Here is a 16,232-nt window from a genome sequence, read left to right on the forward strand (position 1 = left end):
TGTAACTTAAAGGGGAGTTACCAGTGTGAGACATCTAGATCAGGAAAGCAGACTGTCAGTCTTTACATGTCTCAAACTGGTAATGCCCCCTTTAATTTAAAATAAGGTCTGGAAGCAGATTCCCAGGGAGATCTGCGTCCGGCCTCTACTGTAGATCTTAACAGCTCTTTACATATTAAGAAAACATTAATTTTTCTGAAATAACACATTGGATTGCGGATATCAAAACATAATTTTATTCAACTTTCTATAACCTACATGCCAAAATATACGGCTTAGGAGGGTTGATCCTACTGATAGATTTCCTTTCATTCGACTGTACCAGGCACAGTTACAAAGACACGTACTGTGCCAGATAAAAAAATGAATTATAAAATACATGCTCCATGGATTATCCAAAAATTGAATGCACAGCTATAACCTCAGCCCAAACAAAACTTTTATTATTACAGAACATCATAGAGCAATGACACATAAGTCCTGCTAATGTACAACATGCATGTTTGTAGCTAATGAATCCATGTTTCAGGTATAAGAGCATTCCACACAGGCGATTATTGATGCTCATAGAAATCACAGTCTTCAGTAATGTATTTCAGCCCTTCGTGGGCTGTTGTCCGTGACACATATACTGGAATCGACCACATTATACAGTCCTGTGAGTGATTGAGGTGGATTCAGATCTGTGGCTAATGAATAATAATGTGAACCAGACATTGAACCATGATTGATCTAGCAAGGGTCATCCAAGCTGCCTTCGCAACATATGTATTAATTCAGTCTATTTATAATCCTCAGTGCGGTATGAAGTCCCTTCCAACAATAACATACCGTGATTGACTTATCCAGTGTTTGCAAGTCTTACAGAAGTTTATTTTCCTATTAAAGCCCATTACCTGCTCATGTTGGACCACTGGCAGTAGCAGAGATGCTGATGTTGGTGTATGTGTACCTTGATAATGATGCCCCAGTGGTCCTGCCATCTTCTTCTCCTACTCCAGGCATCATCCCTCTGTTCTGCACATCTTTTCCAGGGCAGCAACTGAAGGTAGCCAAGAATCCAAGCCGAAATCGCTTGTTCATGAAGCAGTAAATAATTGGATTGACACAAGCTGAGGTGTAGGAAAGCAGGTGGATAAAAGAGATGGGTGCTCCAGTGAGGAGGATTCCTGCAGTGGTAGCGTCGAAGGCTCTCCAGGCGTTGACACTGAAAATAGGAGTCCAACAGATGAAGAACAGGATGACGATGACGATCAACATGCGGATAACTCTTTTCTTGGCCATCAGGTTGGCGGCGGAGCTGTTGCTGCGGACTCTTTCGATCTTAGTGCTGTTGTGGTGTGAGGACAGCTGACGCATTTCTACTTTTTTCTTCCTTTTTGACTTTTGGAGATAACAGCCGTCTCCATTCTCAAATTGATTACTGCTTATACTGCTTGACCGTTCTGTACAAAGGAGACCAAAAAGGGAGGAAAAAAACACAATAATGAATAATATAAATACACAGATCAACAAAATAACATGCAATAACCAGAAGCACAGACATCCGGACATCTGCTTGTTGTGCTGTCTAAAAATGTGGACGGCAGTAATGAGCTTGATATTTAGTAAGGAACAACATGACCTGCACAAATCCCTATTAGGAATCAATGAGTTCATTTGTTTTGGAAATTTATAGTACAAACATCATGAAATTATTAGTGAAGGACATTTTGTTGGCTTCTTTTTGTGCAGTGCATCTGATGACTTAATGACCAGAATGGCTACAATTTTCATTTATTACACGGATTTCACTGTTTATCGGAAAGAAAAGTACTTCCATTATAGGCCTTGTACACAAGAATGGTCAGATCACCTGTTAAAGGGAATGAGCCTTCAGAAAATGGGTTACTGTTTAAGTCAAGCTTTATGTTATCCATATTGTTTTATTCATTTTGGTCATACTTTTCATTTTTCATATCACAATTTTTATTAAAAAAAAATTAGAATGTTCACAATCATCACTGTAAATATTCTCCACTCATATCTTTTTTTTTCCGGAAATCCACATGTTCATTAGCAGCATTAAACTAATTCAGAAGCTATTTTTTTGTATTGAAGCATCTAATAAGCAAGTGCAACGGTCATTTTAAAGGGAGGGGCAGCTGTCAAGGGACCAATTACCAAGCTACCACTTGCCAACTTCTTTTTATCAAGAAATTGCTATCTAAATTGGATTTAAATTAATGGCAAATTGCCAAAACAAATTGCATATGAACAAATAGCCAGCACAAGCTAATTGATTCATATAAAAAGATGCACTCGAGTGACCCATACCTGATAATAAGGTCTTGTGGAGGGCACAGCACCTTATTATTAGGTATGGGTCACTGATAAAATTATCGTTTGGGTTAGATTATAAGTAATTATGGTGTTAGTCAGTTTTGGTGGTTCATAGGGGATAGTGTGCAGCAAACCCATACTAAAGATCCTGAATCATAGAGTAATCTCTTTATTAATGACCTTGTGGATGGGATTGATAGTAAAGTGTCAGTCTTTGCTGATGACACCAAACTATGTAGGATATTAAAAACTGACCTTGATAGTACAATATTACAAAAAGATCTAGATAAGATGTCAGAATGTGCAGATACTTGGCTAATGAGATTTAATGTTGATAAATGTAAAGTAATGCACCTAGGACGGAGTAATCCTATAACTGCATATACAATAAATGGAAGTAAACTCGGGACTACAGAACAGGAGAAGAACTTGGGTATTCTCATTAGAAATAAGCTGAGCAGCAGCACTCAATGTCAAGCAGCAGCTGCTAAAGCAAACAAGATTTTAGGGTGTATAAAAAGAGAGATTAGATCCCGTGATCCCAACGTATTGTTACCCCTCTATAAATCACTTGTAAGGCCACATCTGTAATATGGGATCCAGTTTTGGGCTCCACATTTTAAAAAGGACATTCAGAAGTTAGAGTCAGTTCAAAGGCGGGCAACTAGACTACTACAAGGGATGGAGGCCTCCCATATGATGAGAGGATGACAAAGTTAGATATGTTTAGCTTAGAAAAAAGACGTCTCAGAGGAGATCTCATTTATATGTATTAATACATGTGTGGTCAATATAAAGGACTGGCACATGACTTATTTCTTCCAAAGACAATACTAAGGACCAAGGGGCACTCACTGCGAGTGGAAGAAAAGTGATTCCGACAGCTAAATAGGAAAGGGTTCTTTACAGTTAGAGCAGTCAGACTGTGGAATGCCCTACCACAAGAGGTAGTAATGGCAGATACTATAACAGTTTTTAAAAAAGGGCTGGATGATTTCCTCAGTACACACAACATTGTTGGTTATAAATGACTTAGTGACCAAATGTAGAACTGGTGGATGAAGGTTGAACTAGATGGACCTAGGTCTTTTTTCAACCTAAGTAACTATGTAACTAAAAATGGTAGAGTTGGAAGGGACCTCAAGGGCCATTGGGTCCTACCCCCTGCGAGTTCAGGCTTTCCTAAATCATTCCAGCTATATATTTATCCAGCTCCACTTGAAGATTTCCATTGATGGAGAGCTCACCACCTCCCGTGGCAGCCTGTTCCACTCCCTGACTGCCCTCACTGTCAATCTACTGCTATGTAGCTTGACTTTACTACTAATATAATTTCAGTTCCTTGTGGACCCATTGCTCTACACATTCCCTTTGTAGCACCTGGATTGACTTTTCACCCCCCATATGACTTCTTTACATAAAAACATTTTCTACACTATTTAATACCATTTAATTTATATACTAATTACAGTATATAAGATCTGTCCTATGTATTTATCGGTATTTATCTAAAGATGCTCCATTAATTTATATTCAGTAAGATACTTTTTTGTTGGATACTTACCATCTTTGGTTATAAAAATTCATAAAGTAAATTTACCTACCTGGTTGATTTACTGTGCATCCTCTTTTTTTGATTATTTCTCTGCTGTAGACCTGTCCATCAATTTTAATGGTTTAAATAAAATTGTGGTTTAATTCTGTTCAATCTCTTGAGCGCATTTTTTTATATGAATCACTTGCCAACTTCGGACACATCTATCACAGGGTAAGAAATTACAGAACAGGGGCTCCTAGACCCTGTGCTGTCCCTTATCTCAGGGGTACACATAATTGTAGAGAGGTCTGAGCCCCCAGCGTAACTCTGACTCCAGTCTGAGCCTTGATCTTACTCCCCTTTGGGGCGGGCCAGAAACACAATATCAAACACCCACAAAAATGACACAATCAAGGGAGAACGATACCTTATACACACTGCACTCAAACACAAAGGATAGACTAAACATGTACAGGGGAATAAAGATAAAGGAAGTAAATGCACAACAGGGGAACTTCCACACCACTCAAAATAGCAACTACAGATCACCAAAGACTGGATCACCACTAAGACTGGAATCCCTGGAGTTATGCTGAAGCAATTATCGGCTCAGAACCTTAAATAGGAAAGAGACAGCTGTGGGTTGCAATCTGTTCCTAGGAGATGCACACAAATCCACAAGAATTAACTCCTGCAGAGCTGATGGGGAATGGAAATGAATCAACCGACGCCCAGCTCAGGCTGAGCAACTAGGAGACCTCAGGTTGCCTGTCAGATGCTACAATGTCAATGGCAATAGAGTCTTACACCGCAGTGGCACTCTGCAATTGTGGAACAGAACATCGCATGACAACATCATACAAAGAGAGCAATCACTGGAGAAGGACATAGTTGGAAAAATAGAGGGAACAAGGTGAAGAGGAAGACCAGCAATCCGATGGCTTAATACTAACAAGATAACAGTGGAGAAGACCCTGGTGGACCTATCTAGGCTTGCACAAGATCGATTTATCTGCAGAATTTTCATCCATCAAGGCACCATGGCTCGAGATCAAGTTGAAGACCATTAAAAAAAATGGTGTTTCCAGTGTCATCAGCTGTGTATAGAAGTGTTACTTGACTTTGTAATAAGGCAGCTAAAATGTATTCTGTAAAAATAAACAAAAAAACCAACAGGAGGTATTGTGCTGATTCATCATTGCCTTTGCTCCCCAATTTTTTGTCTATGTTAGTGTGTTTTGCACCTTTTTTTGTTTGCACCAAATTCATTCTTCTATTTGTGCCTTTTATGAAGCCTATTTTATGCGGACTCGCTTGTGTTTTTTTATTCTTTTCTCCTAGGTGGGAGTTTAGTAATTCCAGGTGTTTTCACCTGATTCAGCAATTCCTTTTAAAAAAGATGGCACAACTCCACTCCCATTCACCCCCGGTTTATTTTTCAGTATGTCAGTATTTTGGGACAATTTTTGAGCCATTTTGCAAAATATGTGACTTTGGTGCCAAAAAGTCACATAAACAGTTCAAGAGAGGGGAAACAAAATCCCATTTTTGATTTTGTGCCAAATTCATGAATCATATGTATAATTTTTGAAGAATTTGGCACCAAAAACAGCAACTACTACCATAAGGCAAAAAAAGAAAGGGACAAAAAAAACCCCTGCAAATGATGAAATGGGACGTACGAGTCTAAAATAGACCCGTTGGCTGTGTGAAATTGCAGGATTTCTATTTTCTTAATACAGATTGTAAAACAAAATATAAACATTGAGAAAATAAATAAAACATTTAACACCTGATTTAAATAATAGGTCATTTTCCAATGATGGCTTCCTTTTAATTGTGTAGACATACACTGTATGAAGAATTATTAAGCAACTGAGTATTTTGATCACATGATACTTTTTATACATGTTGTCCTAGTCCAAGCTGTATAGGCTTGAGATCCAACTACCTATTAAGTAAATCAGGTGATGTGCATGTCTGTAATGAGGAGGGGTGCGGTGTAATGACATCAACACCCTATATAAGGTGTGCTTAATTATTAGGCAACTTCCTTTCCTTTGGCAAAATGAGTCAGAAGATAGAATTGACGAGCTTTGAAAAGTCCGAAATTGTGAGATGTCTTGCAGAGGGATGCAGCAGTCTTAAAATTACCAAACTTTTGAAGCGTGATCACCGAACAATCAAGTGTTTCAAGGCCAAGGTAAGGAAGGGTGAAAAACGACCACCTTTGAACAAGAAACATAAGATAAAACGTCAAGACTGGGCCAAGAAATATCTTAAGACTGATTTTTCAAAGGTTTTATGGACTGATGAAATGAGAGTGACTCTTGATGGGCCAGAGGCTGGATCAGTAAAGGCCAGAGAGCTCCACTCTGACTCAGACGCCAGCAAGGTGGAGATGGGGTACTGGTATGGGCTGGTATCCTCAAAGATGAACTTGTGGGACCTTTTCGGGTTGAGGATGTGAAGCTAAACTCCCAGACCTACTGCCAGTTTGAGGAAGACAACTTCTTCAAGCAGTGGTACAGGAAGAAGTCAGTATCGTTCAAGAAAAACATGATTTTCATGCAGGACAATGCTTCATCACATGCATCCAACTACTCCACAGTGTGGCTGGCCAGTAAAGATCTAAAAGATGAAAAAATAATGACATGGTCCCCTTGTTCACCTGATCTGAACCTCATAGAAAATCTGTGGTCCCTCATAAATTGTGAGATCTACAGGGAGGGAAAACAGTACACCTCTCGGAACAGTGTCTGGGAGGCTGTGGTGGCTGCTGCACGCAATGTTGATCGTAACAGATCAAGCAATGACAGAATCTATGGATGGTAAGCTGTTGAGTGTCATCATAAAGAAAGGTGGCTATATTGGTCACAAATTTTTGGGGTTTTGTTTTTGCATGTCAGAAATGTTTATTTCTAAATGTTGTGCAGTTATATTGGTTTACCTGGTGAAAATAAACAAGTGAGATGGGAATATATTTGGTTTTTATTAAGTTGCCTAATAATTCTGCACAGTAATAGTTACCTGCACAAACAGATATCCTCCTAAGATAGCCAAATCTAAAAAAAAACCACTACAACTTCCAAAAATATTAAGCTTTGATATTTATAAGTCCTTTGGGTTGATTGAGAACATAGTTGTTGATCAATAATAAAAAACATCCTCTAAAGTGGGCTTTACACACAGCGACATTGCTAGCGATGTCGCTGGTGATAGCAGCAACCCCCGTCGGTTGTGCGTCACGGGCAAATCGCTGCCCGTGGTGCACAACACTGTTAGTCCCCGTCACATGGACTTACCTGCCTAGCGACGTCGCTGTTGCCAGCAAACCGCCTCCTTTCTAAGGGGCCGGTTTGTTCAACGTCACAGCAGCGTCACTAAGTGGCCGCCCAATAGAAGCGGAGGGGTGGAGATGAGCGGCCGGAATATCCCGCCCACCTCCTTCCTTCCTCATTGCTGGCGGCCGCAGGTTCCTTGTTCCTGCAGTGTCACACATAGCGATGTGTGCTGCAGCAGGAATGACTAACAACCTGCGTCCTGCAACGATATTTGGGATTAGAATGACGTGTCAATGATCAACGATTAGGTGAGTAATTTTGATCGTTAACGGTCGTTCCTGTGTTTCACACGCAACGACGTTGCTAACAAGGCCGGATGTGCATCCGTGACCCCCAACGACATCTCGTTAGCGATGTCGTTGCGTGTAAAGCCCCCTTAAAATGCAACTTGTCTAATAATTCTACACACGAGTAAATGTAATTTTGGTTGAGTGGGTTGGGTGTGAAAAGCAAGTGTGCATCATTATCCGTATTAGCCATTCCTGCAAAATAGTCTGGAAAAGGGGTTGGGCTGAATGTAGGTTCAAGAATGAAAGAATTTAGAGGTCTTACTGCTGGTGCAGATGTTTGCACCATTACCTTTTTTTTTTTTTTTTATTTACTCCGGTTTCTTGCAAGACATGTTCACTGCATTATGATAATATGATAGCAACATTTTTGACAGACTGCACTCCCCATCGCAACCACTGGGTGATCGACCTTCCGTTGACATTGCAAAGGTTTTGCATTTCAAGGGGCCACGGTTTATACTGTGCAGTGCAGTCTCTCTCAGCTGACATCCTGCCAAAATAGCTGTAATCTGGGTTGTGTCTAGAATTGAGCTTCTACTGTGACAGATAAAGAAGTAGCAGCGTGCGTGCGTATGTGCTGGTAATTAGATATAACTACAGGATATGGCTGTATGCAGAGGGCCTAGAGGAGAGATATACTGCAAGAAAAGATATATCGAGGGGATAGAAAGGAGAGATATACTGAAACATGGGCTACATATAAAGGGAACAGAAAGGAATGATATCCTGCAGGATGGGCTGTATATAGAGGGCTGATAGGACCAATATACTTCAAGATATATACCAATATACTTCAGGATAAGCTATATGTAGAGGGGATAGAAAGGAGAGATATATTGCAAGATGGGCTACATATAAAGGGAACAGAAAGGAATGATATACTGCAGGATGGGCGGTATATAGAGGGCTGAGAGGAGAGATATACTGGGATAGAGAGGAGAGATGTACTGCAAGATGAGCTACATATGAAGAGGACGGAAAGGAATGATATACTGCAGGATGGGCTGTGGATAGAGGGTCTGAGAATAGAGATATGCTGCAGGAAAAGCTATATACAGAGGGGATAGACAGGAGAGATTACTGAAACATGGACTACATATAAAGGGAACAGAAAGGAATTATATACTGCAGAATGGACTGTATATAGAGGGGCTGAGAGGGCAGATATACTACAGGAAAAGCTATATATAGAGGAGATAGAAAGGCGAGATACAGTATACTCCAAGATGGGCTACATATAAAGGGGACAAAAAGGAATGATATACTGAATGGATGTTTATAGAGGGGATGAGAGGAGAGATATATTGCAGGAGGGTGCTCTGTGTGCATGAGCTGAGATGAGATTACTTGAACTGTGTTTTTTGCAAATGTAACATAGAATCCAATTCATCCTGAGTGAGGGAGCTACAATCCTCAGCACGGAAGGAACCACTCCTCTTCAATGTACCATAACAAAGATCAAGGTAAAGGGTCCTCTAGCCATAATGCAGATAAAAATAGTAATCTTTATTCCAAAAAGTTAAAAATGTACATCCTCAAGTACATTGAATATTGCATATTTTTTTCCTACGCGTTTGAGACTGCAGCTCAATTCTTATCCAATAAAAATCTGTCTCCTGTTTAAATAAGGAACACTGCTCCATTTGCAGGATGGATGTTCTAATTGACTGAAGTGGTGTTTAAAGAATATGGTTCTAAATGCTTTAATTTAAAGTGGAGTAATAAACTTCAGGGAACACGACACATTGACATGAAAATTAAAACAAAACTATGCATTAAAAACAGAAAAATAATACAAATTAATATACCAATTACAAGAAACTGGACATTAAATTAATTTATAACAGATTAAAAATAAACTGATATTCAACTGATGTAGTAGGGAGAATATGGCTACTGAAACATGCTGAAAACTCTTGGAAAAAAAATACTATGCACTGCAGGAACAAGTATTATCGAGATCCATGTGAGCAACAACATAACCTTGAGCAAATTCCACTGTAATTTGTCATAAAATATTAAAGCGATAATAACATAAATGAATAAAACTATTGTAATTTAAATAAACTAACATAACTTTATATACAGTGCTGGCCAAAAGTATTGGCACCCCTGCAATTCTGTCAGATAATACTCAGTTTCTTCTTGAAAATGATTGCAATCACAAATTCTTTGGTATTATTATCTTCATTTAATTTGTCTTCAATGAAAAAAAAAATTGTCATAAAGCAAAATTGGATATAATTGCATACCAAACATAAAAAAGGGGGTGGACAGTAGAAAGTATTGGCACTGTTTGAAAAATCATGTGATGCTTCTCTAATTTGTGTAATTAACAGCACCTGTAACTTACCTGTGGCACCTAACAGGTGTTGGCAATAACTAAATCACACTTGCAGCCATTTGACATGGATTAAAGTTGACTCAACCTCTGTCCTGTGTCCTTGTGTGTACCACATTGAGCATGGAGAAAAGAAAGAAGACCAAAGAACTGTCTGAGGACTTGAGAATCCAAATTGTGAGGAAGCATGAGCAATCTCAAGGCTACAAATCCATCTCCAAAGACCTGAAAGTTCCTGTATCTACAGTGCGCAGTGTCATCAAGAAGTTGAGCACTGTGGCTAACCTCCCTAGATGTGGAAGGAAAAGAAGAATTGACGAGAGATTTCAATGCAAGTTTGTGCGGATGGTGGATAAAGAACCTCCACTAACATCCAAACAAGTTCAAGCTGCCCTGCAGTCCGAGGGTACAGCAGTGTCTACCCGTACTATTCGTCGGCGTCTGAATGAAAAGGGACTGTATGGTAGGATACCAAGGAAGACCCCACTTCTTACCCCGAGACATAATAAAGCCAAGCTGGAGTTTGCCAAAACTTACCTGAGAAAGCCTAAAACGTTTTGGAAGAATGATCTCTGGTCAGATGAGACAAAAGTAGAGCTTTTTGGGAAAAGCCATCAACATAGAGTTTACAGGAAAAAAAAAGAGGCATTCAAAGAAAAGAACACGGTCCCTACAGTCAAACATGGCGGAGGTTCCCTGATGTTTTGGGGTTGCTTTGCTGCCTCTGGCACTGGACTGCTTGACCGTGTGCATGGTATTATGAAGTCTGAAGACTACCAACAAATTTTGCAGCATAATGTAGGGCCCAGTGTGAATAAGCTGGGTCTTCCTCAGAGGTCATAGGTCTTCCAGCAAGACAATGACCCAAAACACACTTCAAAAAGCACTAGAAAATGGTTTGATAGAAAGCACTGGAGACTACTAAAGTGGCCAGCAATGAGTCCAGACCTGAATCCCATAGAACACCTGTGGAGAGATCTCAAAATGGCAGTTTGGAAAAGGCACCCTTCAAATCTCAGGGACCTGGAGCAGTTTGCCAAAGAAGAATGGTCTAAAATTCCAGCAGAGCATTGTAAGAAACTCATTGATAGTTACCGGAAGCGGTTGTTTGCAGTTATTTTGGCTAAAGGTTGTGCAACCAAGTATTAGGCTAAGGCGGGCTTTGCACACTGCGACATCGCAGGTGCGATGTCGGTGGGGTCAAATTGAAAATGACGCACTTCCGGCATCGCATGCGACATCGCAGTGTGTAAAGCCTAGATGATACGATTAACGAGCGCAAAAGCGTCGTTATCGTATCATCGGTGCAGCGTCGGCGTAATCCATGATTACGCTGACGCGACGGTCCGATGTTGTTCCTCGCTCCTGCGGCAGCACACATCGCTGTGTGTGAAGCCGCAGGAGCGAGGAACATCTCCTACCGGCCTCACTGCGGCTTCCGTAGGATATGCGGAAGGAAAGAGATGGGCAGGATGTTTACATCCTGCTCATCTCCGCCCCTCCGCTCTGATTGGCCGCCTGCCGTGTGACGTCGCAGTGACGCCGCACGACCCGCCCCCTTAACAAGGAGGCGGGTCGCCGGCCACAGGGACGTCGCACGGCAGGTGAGTGTGTGTGTGAAGCTGGCGTAGCGATAACTTTCGCTACGCCAGCTATCACCACATATCGCTGCTGCGACGGGGGCGGGCACTATCGCACTCGGCATCGCAGCATCGGGCTGCGATGTCGCAGTGTGCAAAGCCCGCCTTAGGGTGCCAATACTTTTGTCTGGCCCATGTTTGGAGTTTTGTGTGAAAAGATCAATGATTTGATTTTTGTTTCATTCTTTTTTGTGTTTTTTCATTGCAAGCAAAATAAATGAAGATAATAATACCAAAGAATTTGTGATTGCAATCATTTTCAAGAAGAAACTGAGTATTATCTGACAGAATTGCAGGGGTGCCAATACTATTTGTAATTTTATTTTTTATAAATTCTGCAATTGCAGAAAAAAAATGTGAAAATTGAAGCACTCCATAAAATCATGTTTTGTTTATACCGTTTATACGATGTATTATTCATTTGCATAATAAAAATATCGATAGAACAAATTTATAGGATTTAGCGCTATTCATATGAAAACAAACATAAATATACTGTAGTTGTATGTGATTGTCGTGCATATAATTTATATTACATTATTTAAAACAATAATAAAATAAACAGATGAAAAATAACACAAATCATGTAAACAAGGATGCAATTTGATATAACATATATTATAATGAGGGGAAAAAGGAACAAAAAAAAAATAAATCACCATTAATAGTAAAACATAACACCTCCTTTGAGATTCATGCCTGTAGAAAACCGAGTTTGTAAATTCAAAATCCAGAAAGTTTCTCTGGTTTTAAGGAGGTGCTGAAAATCACCTCCTCTTATCAGTTTGGGTAATTTTTCTGTGCCAAAAACTTGGAAGTTTTTATGTGCTTTTTGAAGGATAAGTTATAAAATGTTTGGCAGTATTCAAAATTCAACATTCTGATGGACTTCATATACCACTTTTGTGTTCCCGAATACTATACCATCTTAAAAACCACCAGTGCACACCCTCCCCATGTCATCAAATGCATAACATTGGGGGTACTAATGTATCAAGTGTAATTGTAGTAGACTAGTGCCATAAACACTTGTAAGGCCACATCTAGAATATGGGATCCAGTTTTGGGCTCCACATTTTAAAAATGGTTATTCCGGTTAGAAAAAATAGACAGTGCACTCTGAACTGCTAAAGCATGAAAACCATGAATGTAAGAGTATAGATATGAATTACTGCTAAAGGAAATCTAAGAAAAAATTAGATATTTAGCATACAAAAACGGTCATTTTTATTTCTGCCCAGTCGCCACATCACGGCATCTCTCGTAACTGGGTACCTACTCAGTTTTGGGAGTGCTGTCAGCTTTTTCTCTAGATTAATGGGGATCATACCTTCTGACTGTGCAACCCTCCACCACTAGCCACAGGTAATCTTATCCTATATAGCAGGTTCCTACTTTCCCATACACAAGAGGTTTTTAAACCCAGAGAGACACTTCAGTATAGAGTAGGTACCCAGTTACGAGATATGCCATGACATGGTGACTGGGCAGCTATAAAAAGGCAGTTTTTGTATGCTAAATATCTAATTTTTTCTTAGACTTCCTTTAGCAGTAATGCATGTCTATATTCTTACATTTATGGTTTGCATGCTTTAGCATTTCAGAGTGCAACTGTCTCTTTTTTTGTCATTTTCTGTCATGTTCAGTTATGCACCTGTTCACATTGCAGTTTGGTGAGTGCCGTGAGCTTTTTGTCTAGATATTCAGAAGTTAGAGTCAGTTCAAACGCGGGAAATTAAATTATCGTAAGGAATGGAAGGCCTCCCATATGATGAGAGGTTGGAAAAGTTGGACATCTTAGAGAAGATCTCATTTATATGTGTGAATACTTGTGGGGTCCATACAAAGGACTAGCACATGACTTACTCCTTGCAAATGTGCCACTCCCATGCCAGCAGCTGTGCTGCTCTGATCCGTATCTGTGGTATGGCTCGAGGGACTCTACCGGACCCGGAGGTCACGCGGACACTTCGAATAAAAGGGGGACGTATTTGTACGGGGTTGGTTAAAAACTGTCTGTGACACCACCTACGGTGTGTGGTGAGATGTAGCACCACCGCTGCTGCTGTGGGGCTCCCGGGGGTGATGGGCTGGTAGCAGGATGTTAACCCCTCCGTGGGTAGGGATAGATGCCCTGGGGCCCAATGTCTCTATGCAGGGGATGGTAACGGCAGGGGCCGGCGCACCCGGCCAGGCTGGGAAAGTTACTCACTGTTGAATCAATCACACAAGTCTTTTGGTAAACCAAGGTGATGGTGGCCGGCTGCCGCAGACGGGTGTATCTGGTCCCACACAAGGGCTGGTGGTCAAGGCCCCTTTCCTCTGCACTTTGTGTGTTCTTGTGTAGTCTTCCTAGTGTGTAACGCAGGAGTCCGCTCCCGGTCCTCTGGTTGGGAGCCGTGCCCATCAGACGCTGACCCGTGGGATCTACCGGGCCCTGGCGGATGCCCTATCCCTCTCTGTGGGTGGTTTTCTACTTTTCAGGACTTAGGTTGGGACAGGACCTGGAATCCTGCCCTCAATCGGTTAATTAGCTAGGCCGTCGGTGCCAGTCCTGGCTTCAGGGTCCGAGTACCCCCTTTTGTGCATGGTTTCCGGGTCGGTTCTCCGGTGTCAGTACCGGCGGGTTACAACCCTGCCCCGATCCACCTCGGATCTGCCGAGCCATCTTCCCGTCTCCTGCTGGCGGTGACCACCGTCTGCCACCTAGCCAATGTGTCAGGGCTCCGACCCTGACACCTGTCAGCTTGTCTCCCTCACTCCAACTCAGACCAGACTTAAACTTCAACTGCTTGTTTTCCCGCCCCGGGCTCTCCAGACCCCTAGGAGGGTGTTTTCTTTCCAACTGGTCCCGCCCACTGGTGTGCCTGTCCTTCCCTGGGGGGGTGACTAGGGTTTTGTCGGCTGATTTAACCCTGTGTGGGAGCGGTGTTGTGCGGGGGCCTAAACTGTGTGACTACCTGGTTTTGCCAGGGCGCCACACAAACACCTTACTAAGGACTAGGAGGCACTCAATAAGGGTTCAAGAAAGGCGATACCAGCAGCTAAATAGGAAAGGGTTCTTTACAGTTAGAGCTGTCAGACTGTGGAATTCCCTACTGCAATGGCAGACACCACAACAGATTTTAAGAAAAAGGGCTGGATGATTTCCTAAGTACACACAACACTGTCAGTTATAGAGTATTTGTGACAAAAAATGTATAATTGGTGGAGGAAGGTTGGACTTGAAGAGCGTAGGTATTTTTTTCAACCTATGTAACTATACATGTGGTTTATGTCATCATATGTTCAGAGTACAATATCATGTATGTTTGGTGTAAAATTAGAAAAAAATATTCGGTAACACATTAATGGTATAGGACACAAAACAATGTTGACCTTGGAATGCTGCCAAACATTCTATAAAGTATCATTGAAAGAGCACAAAATACAGCCAAGTTTTTTGGTATTAAAAAATTTCCAAAACTGATAAGTGGAAGTGATTTTCAACACCTCCTTATAATCAGAGAAACATTCTGGATTTTGAATTTACAAACTCTGTTCCCTACGGGCATGACTCTCAAAAGAGGGGTTACGCTTCACTAATAATTAATGGTGATTTTTGTTTTCTCATTATAATATATGTCTTATATCAAAATTACATTGTCGTTTACATGGTTTCTGTTTAATTTTCATTATTGTTTCAAATCACGCAGGGTAAATTACCCACAGCACAATCCGCATAAAACTATATTTGTTTGTTTTCATATAAACAACGCTAAGTCCTATAAATTTGTCCTATCAATATTTTCATTATGAACAGCGGTATAATCGGTAGCAAACCATGGTTTTACGGAGTGCTTCAATATTCATATATTTGCTCTGCAATTGCTTTCTTAATTTATAAAAAATCCGAATAGAAAAATACAATAGAGATTCATGTTTATTCATATAAATTGCAAAAGTTTTATTCATGCATTTTATTATTGCTTCAATATTTTATGACAAATAAATTGCAGTGGAATTTGCTCAAGTTTATGTTGCTACTCCCATGGATCTTAATTATTTTCATATATTTGCCCTATTATTTTTCCCGCCGGACAAAATAAATTTTTCCAAGTGTTTTGAGTAGCGATTTTTTTCCCTACAACATTGGTAGATTATATCAGTTTATTTTTAATCTGATATAGATTAATTATACAGTGCCTTGAAAAAGTATACATACCCCGGATAGAGGTTGCTAAAGACATGCGATTATGGCAAAGTTCACCTTTCGGCAGTATGTCCCTAAACATAATGCCAGTGTCAAGCTTCCACTTATGGGCGCAGGGATGTAGAGGTCAAACTTCTAAGTGCAGTAAGACAAAAAGCCTACAAGAGGTCACTAGCACAAGTGTGAGAATAGTCAAACAAGAAAAAGTCAAAACCAGAATGTCACATATAACCAAGGGGGTGAGCAAGCTGTAGTCAAATGGAAGCAAGGGGGTCGGAAGCCAAGGAGTTACGTCAGGAGCCAAAGGGGAAGAGAGCCATAGTCAGGGAACGTAACCGAGGTCGGAGGCCAGGAGATCAGGTAAGTACAGAGTAGGGGTTGGAGGCCGAGAGACAAAACAGAACTGGGGTCAGGTAGACAGGATGGGAGAACAAAACTAGGGGAATGAAGTTCAGGGAGAGGTAGGCAGGTAGCGGGACAGATCAGAGTAACTCACAAGAACCAGATCGCACGCTGCAGAGCAGATCTATTACTGGCGGAGTTCTGGAGGTATCCACACAATAATA

At 40.9% G+C, this 16,232-nt stretch overlaps 1 protein-coding gene across 1 annotated transcript in view; it reads right to left on the minus strand.

Annotated features, from left to right (window-relative positions):
* Positions 1-469: 469 nt before the first annotated feature.
* Positions 470-16,232, minus strand: part of CCKAR (cholecystokinin A receptor) — a 182,842-nt gene continuing 167,079 nt past the window's right edge. Inside the window, exon 5 of the mRNA XM_075333731.1 lies at positions 470-1,445. Coding sequence (XP_075189846.1) covers positions 901-1,445 — 545 coding nt within the window. The 3' untranslated portion in view covers positions 470-900. The remainder of the gene's footprint in view (positions 1,446-16,232) is intronic.

The sequence above is a fragment of the Anomaloglossus baeobatrachus genome, chromosome 1, assembly GCF_048569485.1.
Source record: "Anomaloglossus baeobatrachus isolate aAnoBae1 chromosome 1, aAnoBae1.hap1, whole genome shotgun sequence".
Classification (NCBI taxonomy): domain Eukaryota; kingdom Metazoa; phylum Chordata; class Amphibia; order Anura; family Aromobatidae; genus Anomaloglossus; species Anomaloglossus baeobatrachus.